The following is a 12238-nucleotide window of genomic DNA, read 5'->3' as shown; positions in this document are numbered from 1 at the left end:
TTAATCCTACGGATGCGTTACATCGTTCCAGGGATTACAGGAGGCACAGCATGCAAATTCCCACTCTGTTTTATTCTGCTTCGCATCATTTGACAGCCAGGGGAAGGGCAGAAGGGAAGCGAGACGTGGAGAGGCTGCGACCAGCATCAAAGCACAAAGCAAGGAGGCAGGGCACAGCCACATGCAGAGAGAGATATTTTGGAAGGTAAGCAAAGCAGGGCATCACTGTTAGCACAGGAGGTCACAGACAAAGAACAGGCTCGATACTTGGAGAGGCAGAGGCAGCCATGGTGAAGGAACGCACATACATGTGGACAGAAGTTACTGGAGAATAAAGAAGTCTGCACATAAAATACACATAGAGTGAGAAGGGGAGAGAATAGAGAGCTACAGAGATCACGCCTAACACTCCTACAGTGCTGGTCTCGAGTTCATTTAGATGGATGGGAGATCCTGTTATGTGGTGGGCAGGGAAGGGAACCTGGATGTTGTGAGCCCGTGGCCCAGCCAGAGCGAGGCCACCAGCGTGCTGCACAGCTGAAGGAAACAGGAGATTGCCCCAGCCCTCCTGGAGCTGCAGCTGTGCGCCTACAGAGCTGAATGGGGGTGCACAGCTCTGCTTGTCCCACCACCAGCACTGCCCATCCTCCCCTGCCACCCAGACCATATCTGCCAAGGGTGTGCTTTAAAGCACTCTGCAATCCTGAACATCTGCTTGGCAGCTCCAAAACGGGCATACAGCTTCCTCTGAGAGTACAGTTATTGAAGTTTGCTGCAATTGAGTCTCATTTTCTCTAAACAGCTCAGGGCACTGGTGCTCTGGACAAAATCCCATCCATAAAACCGGGATGAAATCCCCAGGCCATCCTCCTGTAGCACAGCCACCAGGTGGTAAGATGCTCTGCACCATTACAGCAAGTCCTTCCCCATCACAGGAACTCCAGCTATCATATGAGTCTGCACTGCTCCCGTTTTGGGTGAGCTTGGAGGAGCCCCAAATACCTGAACTGTTCCAGACAAAGGAGTGTGCCCCAACCCCAAGCAGAGCCTAAAAACAGGCACAAGCGCTCAGATGTATGCATTTATCTGAGATGGAAAAAGAAAATTTCCTTCCCAGCAGCCAGAAGGCACGTGGATTCAAATTTCAAAACTCCTTAGGAAAAAATCAGAGCGCTCAATAGGACCCAGGGGCAGCACTCCTGCAGGAATCCAAGCACCCCCCTTAACTGCAGCCAGGAGTGGGAAGCTGGGCCTTGGCTGATGCCTGCCTGCAGACAACAAAATGGGAACAGCAGCAGGAATGCCTCCGCTCTCATACGGGTTCCATCACATTTCTCAAGCCCTGGTAATCAGATATCACATACCACTGCCCTTATGCTCCTCATCACACCGTGCTGCAGAGCACCTCCAGCTCAGTCAAGAGCATCTGCACTCCTGTTCCTAACACTCTGTAGGAGGGCTTCGATCTAAATCACATCTTTCTTTCTTAAAATAAGTGGAAAAGTTTGTTGTTTTTTTTCTAAATTTTCTAACCTGCAAAGGTTTGAACACTTACACCAAGGCACAGCTTGGCAATGGTGCTCTGAGTTTTGGAGGAGCTGTTGTGAATGCCAGGCAAAAATGGTTTAGTAGACACAACTCTGCCTTGGGGTGGGGAAAAGAACCACTGAATGGTTTGGGTTGGAAGGGACCTCAAGGACCACCAGGTTCCTTCCCCACAGCAGGGCTGCCAGCTGCTAGATCCAGAACAGATCAGATTGCAAGACCTCCAGTCGTCCCTTGGGGCTCTGCCCTCAGCAGAGCAGGGATGAAGAGGCTCCTCTGCTCCCACAGGTGCCCGCCAACACCATTTCAGAAGAAACGACCCCCATCTGCCCAGCAAGCCCTCAGAAGCTCTGCAGGTGGCCGTGCTGCCCGCATTCATCCGCAGGCTGCAGATGCTGGGCTTCCACTTCTCTCAGCACATTTAGATTTATAGCGCTTTAAATCCAATCTGCATGAATCATTTGCAGCCAATTAAGAAAGACAAAGATAGGTTGTGCAGTTTATTCCTCCTTGGGCTACGTGACGGCTTTTTCTACACAGGCTTTGCTCAACTGGGTGGGTTCCTTCATCCCAATTAGAGAGCCCAGTTTAAGGCAGGAGTCACAGGAACAAAGCTGCAGCTCCATCTCTTCACTTGGCTTCTATCATTCCCGTTTCAGAAGTCTCTATGGCCCATACAGAGGGGCTGGAAGGGCTATTTATTTAAAAGATATTGAAAAGGAAGGGGTACAAAAAGAAGCTTTTGGGAAAACAAGAAGCTTCTGGCTCTCTTACCTCTTCCTGATCAGGGTAACAATTTAATCTGTAATCCAACCTTATAGAAACACTTTTCCCCTCTTGAAAATATCCCACATGCTTGGAAAAAGGAGACACCTTGCTTTGATTGCTTCTATATCAAATCCCATCCTGCGTGGGAGCTGGGAAGCTGAAAGCACCAGCCAAGCAAGGACTCCTTACTTTGCTCTTGGACTTTCTTTGGCTCTCCCACCCGCAGCCAAGCTACTGAGAAAACATCAAGGTGAGTATGTGAGATATGGCTCTGCTTGGACTTCATCACACCTGGCCAGGAACCAGTGGTAAGCTGGTCACAACTTTGGATGGACCTAACGTGTGCTGTGAGTCATTTCTCTCTCTCTCCTTAAAACCAAAGATTGCAAAGCCCCAGCCTTGCTTGCAAGAGTGCTACAGCCACCCTGAACACAGCCAAAAGAAAATCAATTTAAGATAGAATACTTAATAAACATTCCACAAGAAAGCTCGCCCAATTTGAGGTTTGTATTCCTTCCTCACTCAAAAATTTACTGCTAGCATATAAGGTTTCACTGCATTACTGACAGTAATTTGGAGAGCTCCCCTTCAGCCAGCTGAACTCAACTGGGATACGTTTCCACAAAGGATATTTATTGCTGTAAAATTCCCAGCTGGATTTTTGTCCAAGTCACAGATAAGGACAAGTTTCACATAGGTATATTTTTGCTCCAAGAAGTACGTGCTAAAGTATCTCCTGAAATAGAAGCTACAAAAACAAACATCATTCCCAGTGGTTAGCAAGCTCAGGAATTTTGGATGTGTTTCTAAAGGTAGTGCGGATCAAGCAGAATGAAAGTCCCAAGTGAACTTTGAGAGAGAGATCTGCCATGGATGGCTGAGTCCCAGGCAGCTGGCTGGAAGCAAGCGTGGTGCGGAGGCTGACAGCAGAAGCATCCTGTGATAAAGCAGCAGCTTTATGCCATCACTGGTGTCTGCTGCTTCATTATAAATAGAAATGAGAGATGGGGGAGTGCCTGAGAAAACACCACCGTCTGACAGACACAACAAGTGACCCCAGGAACTTTCTGATCTGCTTCCTCGATTGCTCAGCTGCAGTGCATCGTAAGTGCTGACGTCGTGCCTCTTTGTAGTTCAAGAGCTAAAAGCAAAAGAAGGGCAAAACAGGCAGGAGAACAGGAACAGAAAACCAGGGCTGAAGGGTCAGACAACACAGACTTAACACCAAAAAAGAGACTGAAGCAATAAGCAGGACACGGAGGGCTCAGGAAGGGAGGTATCAATGTTACTACCTTCCCTTCTCCCCACCACCACGGAAAGAATTCACCGTCCATTCAAACACACACAGCATTATGCGTTTTGTAGGAGAGAAGGCATGAAATTCACTCCAAACAGCCCACAGAAAATGCATCCATGTTTAAGCAGGAAAAAAAAATCCTTCTCTTTGCATTGATAAATGCGACATTAGCATGTGAAACAATACCTAGAGCATTTGAGTTGAAATTACTTTACCTTTTGGAAGTCATCCAGCCAAACCAAGCAAACTGACCATCACCGTGAGTCCTACAAGGCTAAGCAATGAAGGAGCCCCCAGGAAAGTAAGGAAAAGCTTCCCTTAAATTATGTTTCTATAACTGCTTTGAAGAAAGAAACCCAGAGTAAATAAATGGTTGCATTTTACTTCTCCCCAAGCAGCTGCAAACTGAACAGGTATTATTGCAACTGGATGACATTGCACCTGAAAGCACGCGAGTGCAGCTTGGAGTAATGATGCAGTGAAATGCTGACAGCAAAGTACACACCTTGGCATTGATATATGGGTCAAAGGGGCCGTACTTTTTGAGTTCTTTGATCTCAAGAGCATTCTACAAAAAGGAAGAGGAAAAAGAACAAAAATGTGATAATGAAATGGGTGAGATTGAGCAACAAAGCAATGGGTGACTCCCAAGGGGTGGAAATGACAGAACACAGCGTCTTGTTCCAGTCAGAGCTATTAACAGCAGAAGCCATTCCAGCAGCTGATTCCTGTAACCTGAACCACTGTTTCTTTACAAGGCTCCAGACTCAGGCAGCACAAGTTATTCGACTGATTTTCATTGTTCAAAAGGATTCCTACTAAACAAACATTAATGAAACATTACCTGGAAGGGTAACACTGGGCTTTTGCAAAGGTTTCCCTTACACCTGTCCTGCTCTGCTCCCACCCAGGGCCCTCAGTCAGTTTTTATCAGATTGATTGGGAACAGTTTACTGCACTCCTCACTGTTGTGAAAGAGTGAACACCTGCAGCTGTGCCCAAAGGCATTACTGTGCACAGCCCCGAGCTTGAAAACTGTCCAAAACAGTAAAACACAGTTACTGCTGCTCAGTTGAGGAGTGGTGGTGATTAGCATTGGCACTGTGTTTTTTGTTTCACTTAGCCTTGCAACAGCTGGTGCATCACATTAACTGCTTTACATTGATGAACTGAATGCTCAGGCAGGAGAACTTTGTCCCCACAGAGCGTGGCTACAAGCAGGACTGGGGCTCCCAACCCCAACTCTGTGAAGAGGATTTTGTTCCTCAGCTTCTGAAAAAGTACAGAGAGCAGATCAAAATTAAACAGCAGAAACTCACAGCTCTCAGTCATTTCAGCTCAGATGGATTCTGCTAAACCTGAGCTGGGAGTGTATGACCTCGTTATGAATTCACTTCTGTATGAAAGTGTGTGTTTAACCTTATGGCACGAAGGCAGACAGCCTTGTTTGGGTTTACTTGCCTCCAGCTGGATGAAAATCCCAGCAGGAAGGAGTTGGTTCACAAGGACACCGGGCACCCCTGCTCAGGGAGGGGACAACCAAAAGCCACTGCAGCTTTAACCATCTCATGGGAATGTGTTACTGCACGCCTGCCCAAGGCACGGTGCAGAACCACAGATGGCTCAGTGTCAATGCTCAGCCAGCATCACTCAGCGAACCAGCTCCTTTATCCAAAGTCTTAAGCAAAAGAAATAGGTGGGACTTCCCACAATCCATATTTGTTTTGTTCTTCCCTTTTCTGATTGTGAAAAAAAATAAAGATTAAGCAGGGGATTTATCTGGGGTCACCATAGGCTGAAATTATCTCACCACTTACAAATTAGTTAACTGGAGCAAGTGCTAGAGACAAGCCAGGAGAGTAGCTAAGATAGCATGGCCAAACAAAGACTAAAAGCTGCTTTGATTAGTTCCCAAAAGAAGGGAGCCAACGTATCCTGGGACAGAACTAGAAAACTTCTCAGTTATCCAGCAACTGAAAGGAAAACCTGTGTTAGTTTCAGAAGCTCAGCATGAAAGCAGGAGACTACTTCCTAGGTGCGGAGGGGCTCTCAGTACACACTTATATCTCTCTCTATAGGTTAATGTATATACACCTCATTCATTCATAGCTCAGAACAGGAGGAATTGCTTTAGGCACTGCCCTCCCCCCACTAGCAATTAACTCTGTAACAACTGCTGCCAGCTGGGGGGAGCCAGGAGTCAGTTCAAGGGGTCTTCCTCCATCCGAGAAAATCAGCTCAAAGGAATATTAGAGAAAAACAGGCAGACCTGCTCATTCACTTTAGTATGCGAAGGTCCCTGGTGGATGAGGAGCTTCACTATGTCTGCATCTCCTTTCCAAGCTGCCAGGTGCAGGGGGTAGCAGCCCTTACAGTCTGCCACGTTGGTGAGCGCGTCGTTCCTCAAGAGGACTTCCACCACATCCCTGCAAGAGAAGATTTGGGTCTGTGAGGCATTCAGTCTCTGTCTCACAGTCTGCACTGTTTTATTAAAAAAAAAAAAAAAAAAAAAAAACATCTGAAAAAAGTATTTCAGAGATCCTCTTGGAATGTGATTTTATAACATTCCTACTAAATGATGCCCAAAGAAAGAATGCTGAGATAAGTTCAGGGAAGATCTGTGTTATCTTCGTTCTATCTGAGCTGAATAGGGACTGAAGTCACTGCACCAGCACAAGGAGGATGAATGAGGACTTCTATTCAATTTCTCAGCATCTGAAGTAGCAGTGAACAATACAGGATCTACCTGTATGATAATGAAGACCAGAGTTATTTAAAAATGTAATTGCACACAAAAGCAAATTTCAGGTGGTGCAGGCACAGCAACACATTGGACACCAGACAGACTGCAGAGGACTGTTACTGGAAAAGCCATCTTTAATGTCTTGTTACATAGAATCATAGAATCACAAGGTTGGAATTACTTGCAAATAAAAGGGTGGTTGAAAACTTCCATGTTCTAGCAAACTGTTGAAAAGATAGACAGACAATGCAGCACAGAACACCTCTAAGCTTTGCTGCACTGATGTTCTTTGCTTGTCCTGAAGATGGTGTAGTGTTGCACCATCGCCACATTTTCAGAGGCAACAGCATCAGAATGGTGAATGCATGAACAAACTGCAGCTTGTGAAGCACATAGCACCCCTTATGATCAAAGGCAGTGTAAATGACTCACTTATGACCATTCAAAGCAGCATGGTGCAGTGGAGTGTATCCAGTACTGTCAACGCAGTTCACATTTGGCCCTCTCCAGATGCTGCAAGACAGAAAACGTACAGGGAACACTTAGGCATACAGCAAACGGACAGACAGACTGCAAGAAAAGGCATCAGCAGAGCTCTCACACTGAGATGGTTATGGGGCAGCAACACAGAGAACAGACAGCACAGCGTGGGTGAGCGTCACAGAGCACACAGCTCAGACACCCTGGGCTCTCAATCAGAGCTCCCATGTTCTCCAACAGATGTCTTGCAGCCTCACCAAAAACCATCCTCAGTGGAACGCTCAGGTTAACCAGTAGATAAGGTAAGCCATCAGACATCACTAACTCACACTAACTCTGAAGGGGCCAGGGGTTGAGGAAGCCTTCCCCCCATACCAAGAGCTACCAGGGTGCAAGTCTGCAGCGGTGGGATGCACAGCCCGCTGCTGGTCACCAGCAGGCACCCACACCGACTTCACACTGCCCAACAATCACTGCCAACAGCCCCTATGGGAAGCAGGAGGTCCCCAAGCACTTCAATCCCTTTTCAGAAGTCAAACTCGAGGACTGTAGTATCAATCTCCTCTCCAACCCCTCCAAGGTGTCCCATTTAGAATACTGGAGCAACACACACAAGATGCCAGCGCTGCTCTTGGTCGAGCTCTCTGCATCAGTGCTGCCCCAGGGAAGGGCACAGGAACCCAAAGCAACAACCTCCAATGAAAACAGACCTCTCACCTTCCCAAACACACCACAACTCATCAGTCCATCTGTGTTGGACTGCTTTAAACTTTCTCTCTTCAAGACTTATATTTATAAGCCTGGACAATCACACTCCTCCTAACTGAACACGTTTGACTCCTTCATTTCATTTTTTAACTCAGGGTAGGAATTAACAGCACCCACTAACCTCCAGTGTAACTGCTTTTAAATAAAGTCACCCATTGCTTTTTACAAAGTAGGTTTTGCTGATCATTTCATTTCCTCCCCACCACGTAATCACCACAACTCATTGTTTGGGACGGGGCAGCCTGAGCAGCCAGTGGGTTTTCTGCAATAACAGCCATTACTATGGGGCTCCCAGCCAGAAAAACTCTACACTGCAGTCTATAAAAGCAGCAGGAAAGGCACCAAACCAACAGGGATGCTGTACAGACCAAGTGGAAACACAGAAGTCACGCAGCATGCTTGCACTCCAGCACATTTCAGGTGGGATTTGGGAAGCCTGTTCCAGCTGTGATGCCTGACCCAGCAGCCCTACTGAAAGGCTCTGGAGTTCTGAGATGGCCACAAGCCGTCTTGGGAGGAGAAACACCCCTGAGGGAAGCTTTATCTAAGAAGATAGGGAAGTAAGCCACAGAATCCAGTGTGCCAAGGAGCCAGGGGGATCCCTGTGCCCCACTCCCCATTCTGCACTTCAGAAGCAAACAGCAAATCTCTGCACAAATGCAATGCATCACTCGAAGGGTGATGGATCACATGATAGCCTGAAGATATGAGACCCCAAAACCCAAAGGATGGAGTTCAAAAGGGCTTGTGCCCCATCCAGCTGTGGCAGTCCTGAAGAATGCAGGGACCCGAGCCATTTTCAGACCCTGCTTTATTTTTGGCAGTGGACTCATGAAGTCTGGTTGCCCAGGCAATTTAACTCTGGATTTAAAGCAGCAATTAATGGTTAAAACCAGTGTCAGAAAGCCTGGGTATAGCCAGGAGAGCTACTGGGGGCTCCAGGCCAAACTCCCAGCACAGCACAGCCTCCCTGCAAGCAAAAGCACTCCCAGAAAACCTCCTCAGACATGGTCTGGTTCACGTGTTAGAGGGAAACACAGAACTCAAATAACTGGGAGCTGGAGCCCAAGCTGGAGCTGGCTCAGCAGCAAGGCCTGGGTACCAAGGGATACATGTGCTGGGATCCACGTGTCCTTCCCGTCCCACTGCACCCTCCTGCCCTTTCATTCTCACCAATACAGAAAGCTTATCAAAGAAAGGTCAAACCAGAAAGTTCAGATGGAAAGGATTTAAGAAGAGAACTATTTATACTTCAATATCAGGTCTACAGTAGAAGCCAGCAAGTTCACAGAATCATAGAATCCTTAGAGCTGGAAGGGACTTCGAGGGCCATCTAGTCCAAGTTCCCTGCAATCAAAGCTCTCCTGCACACAAACCCAACCTTCCAACCCATTGCTATGGACGCACAGCCTACGATGAGATCCTGAGCCTCTCATTTTAGAGCTCAACACACAGGAAAATAACTCCTACTGCAGTCTGCATAAAGAGAGTTAGAGGGCATTTGAATGGGAACTTGACTTCTGGAAGACACTACAGTTCCTGCAGAGCATGAAAACAGCCCGAGCTCAATGGAGAAAACATTCTGAGAACATACAGAGAGAAAACCTCCAACCAGAAGCAGTGTACAGACAACTCTTGTGGCACCCCTGACTGAAGCAGAACAGATCTGCACTCCTTGCAGCCGAGCTGCCCTCAGGCTTGTTGGAAATGACATCACTCCTGTAGGCATCTCAGAGCTTTTGACACAGGGATGAGAGCACGGAAGGACACTGCTCAGCCCCAGCTGGGGGCCTCTTCAAAGCAGGGGAGACCTGAACACCAAAACCACTGCGATGCTCCTGATGCTGCAAGACAGCGTGCAGGGGGCGACTCTGAGAGCCACGAGGGTTTTGTCCCCGCTGTGTCTCACTGCCTTGGGACAGGCTCTGCCTCCAGACCTCTGTTTTCTCATCTTTGAAATGCAAACACAGCACTGAGAGAAGCAGAGTATAAAACCCAAGCACTGCGTACAGTGGGACAGGCAATTAAGACTGAACATGAAGGATATAAGAGGAGCTCTGAAAACTGCAAAATCTGTTCTGTTGGAACTAACTCTTGCACTCCGTTTCTCTTGCTCCATGATTCAGCAAATGCTGCAGCTTCTGAAAGAAAACTTCCTGTTTGCCAAAACTGCTGAATAAAGCGCATCGCTTCAGGTCACAATAAAGAGTTCTGAACAGAGGATATTTGTCCTCTTGCTTATTTTCCGTTCATTCCTTCCTGTAACTTTACTCACAAAGCTGTGTAGGGCAGCAAGCTGCAGCAAAGCCCGACGTAAAGAACAACTCCATGTTTCCTGAGTCCTCAGGAGCAGATCTGCAGCCTCTGATCTGTGCCCAGAGCACCTGGAGGTGCGTGCATACAGACAGAAGGCCACTGCCACCCCAATGCCTTTACAAGCTTAGCACTCACTACAAGACATGAGAACTGAGCCTGAAGACGTGGTTCAATGGCCCAGAGATGAATGGTGACCAGGGCAGTGAGGCTGGAGGCTGTGACTCCTCGTGCATGGCCTGCAGGACATCACCCACACACAGCTCTGTTCTTAATATCCACAAGGCTGCTAAATTCTCGCAACCCTCCGTTGGTATTTCCTGCTCATAGACTGATGATACAAACAACTCGAACGCTTTGTGCAAGAATTCAAGTTGAAGGAGCGGACAAAAGAAGCTGCTGATGCAGGCTGGAGGAGATTAAAGCAGCCTGGGCCAGGGGGAACTTGGCTGGAGCCCAGGCAATGCTCCTCAGCCCCTCTTGGCAGGGTTAGCAGAGTCCCCAGCGAGCAGCATAGAGTACGGCAAGCAGAGCCCAAATGGGGACCTCGAGTTTAAGGAGGTCATCACACTTCATGCAGAAGTTTCTTTGCTATGGAGAGCAGAGCTGGGATGACACCCTGGCTGCCCTCCTCCTGTGCTCTGTCACTGCCAGCCCTGTACACCTTCTGCATTCCCTTCCTTCTGTTCTGCAGATTCTTTCCCAGCTCGGCTCTCCAGGCACACCAGCACCAATGCGACTGCACTCAGCCCTGCTGCCAGGGGCCCATCATACAGTACCCACCAAAACCACACTTGGTGCAGCAGAGTTCACACTGAAAGCACAGTGGTTGAGAGCTTGGTGTTACATTTTACAGCTGCGGTATCACTTACACAAATAAATCAGACACATTACAAAAGATGCGGGTGGCCATTCGCAGAGAATAATTGCACCAAGCTTGCAGAGCATCCCAGCATTTTCAACTCGTACAGAGGTCTCACTCCACATTCCAGCCCTGCCCAGAAAGCCTTTGCTATATGCAAAATCCTCCCACTAACAGCACTGCCTTCTTGGCTAAAATACAATTTCATATGCTTAAATGCAAGGGAGGAAGCTGACCCCACGTGCTTCTCAGGACCCAGGAAACCTCAAGGAGCTGTTGGGGGGAAGGCGATGCATAGAGCAGGCTGCACAGCCCTGGGAGAGCCAAAGGCCACCAGCTTTCACATGCAAAGCAACAGGGGAGTCAGAGCAGAGCACTGTCAAAAGCGCTGAGAAAAGCACGGAGAAATCCCCCATGCTGAGAGCAGAAAGTTGCATTAAAAAAAGAAAAAAATCACAATGGCAAGATGAATGGGGAAAAGATTCCAGAGCTCAAATAACGATGGGTAGATTAATTGCAGGCAGGTCAAAGAGCAGGTCGGGATTCACAGGGCTGGTGGGCCACAAATCTCCAGTTCTGGGCAGCAGGGGAGCAGTGGCCCCCCTCATGGGAGGAACACGCTGGAGAGGACAGGGCTGCACACCATCAACCTGTTGTCTTAACGCTTCCTCGAGGATACAAGGAAACCCCACCAAAATACAGTTCTGCAAAGCAGGAATCTGCTCACCAGTTAACACACAGGAATGGGAGAGCAACACCTGTAAAGAGAGAACACTGGGCTGTAAGCATCCCATTATGAGATGTGAGAGGGAAAGCAGCAGAGCGGACACACGGATCTGCTGGGATGGGAGCACCGTGCCATGGAGCTGAAGTTAAAGCTGCAGCTGAGCCACGTGCATGGAATGCACAGCCATGGCCAAGCTCAGCCCTGCACCAACCCTGTGAGCTCCTTCCAACAGGGAAACGATGCCAACACCTCCGCAGCAGAGGCTGTTAAGGTGGGGATGACTCACCTCAGCAAAGTCTTGATGGCGCAGCTCTGGGATTCACGTTGTGTCAGCAGCGCAAAGTGGGGCTGTGCTGCATGGCAGAGGTAACACAGCTGCTTGGCCACCCCCACAGCAGCAACCCACACCTCGCTGCATGTTTTTGTGCTCTGCACAGCAGCGTGGGCTTGCAGCAGGCAATCTACCAGGGAACAACAACTGTGTTTCCAATTAGAGCGAGCAGGTGAGGGCACGCAGAGCGCACAGCTCGCTGCTGCTGGAGGTGCTTCCCCTGCACTAATTGCAGGCGGCTGCTTCCAGAAAATTCCTTCCTGCTGCACAAAAAGGAGCACAGTTTCCCAGTGCAGGCATTTCCTTGCACATAAAACAAATCTCGAGCACCGAACTCAGTGGGAGCCTGCCAAGAGCTTTACCTTGCAGCACAAAAGGTAACGGCCCCACCTAAGAGCAGTTTC

The 12238-nt window shown here is 48.5% G+C and overlaps 1 protein-coding gene across 9 annotated transcripts in view; it reads right to left on the bottom strand.

The window, feature by feature from the left end:
• The window catches only part of ANKS1A (ankyrin repeat and sterile alpha motif domain containing 1A), an 84289-nt gene that overhangs the window by 58075 nt on the left and 13976 nt on the right, over positions 1 to 12238 (bottom strand). For 7 of the 9 annotated variants that reach the window (XM_052698307.1, XM_052698308.1, XM_052698309.1 and 4 more), the window contains exons 2-4: positions 6786 to 6866; positions 5880 to 6036; positions 4116 to 4178 (exon numbers count right to left, since the gene is read on the bottom strand). In XM_052698307.1, coding sequence (XP_052554267.1) covers positions 4116 to 4178; positions 5880 to 6036; positions 6786 to 6866 — 301 coding nt within the window. The remainder of the gene's footprint in view (positions 1 to 4115; positions 4179 to 5879; positions 6037 to 6785; positions 6867 to 12238) is intronic. The other 2 variants (XM_052698310.1, XM_052698317.1) reach the window with 1 other exon arrangement.

This window comes from Tympanuchus pallidicinctus, unplaced genomic scaffold (genome assembly GCF_026119805.1).
Source record: "Tympanuchus pallidicinctus isolate F22 unplaced genomic scaffold, pur_lepc_1.0 scaffold32, whole genome shotgun sequence".
Taxonomy (NCBI): Eukaryota; Metazoa; Chordata; class Aves; order Galliformes; family Phasianidae; genus Tympanuchus; species Tympanuchus pallidicinctus.
This window is presented reverse-complemented; position numbering and strand designations above follow the sequence as displayed.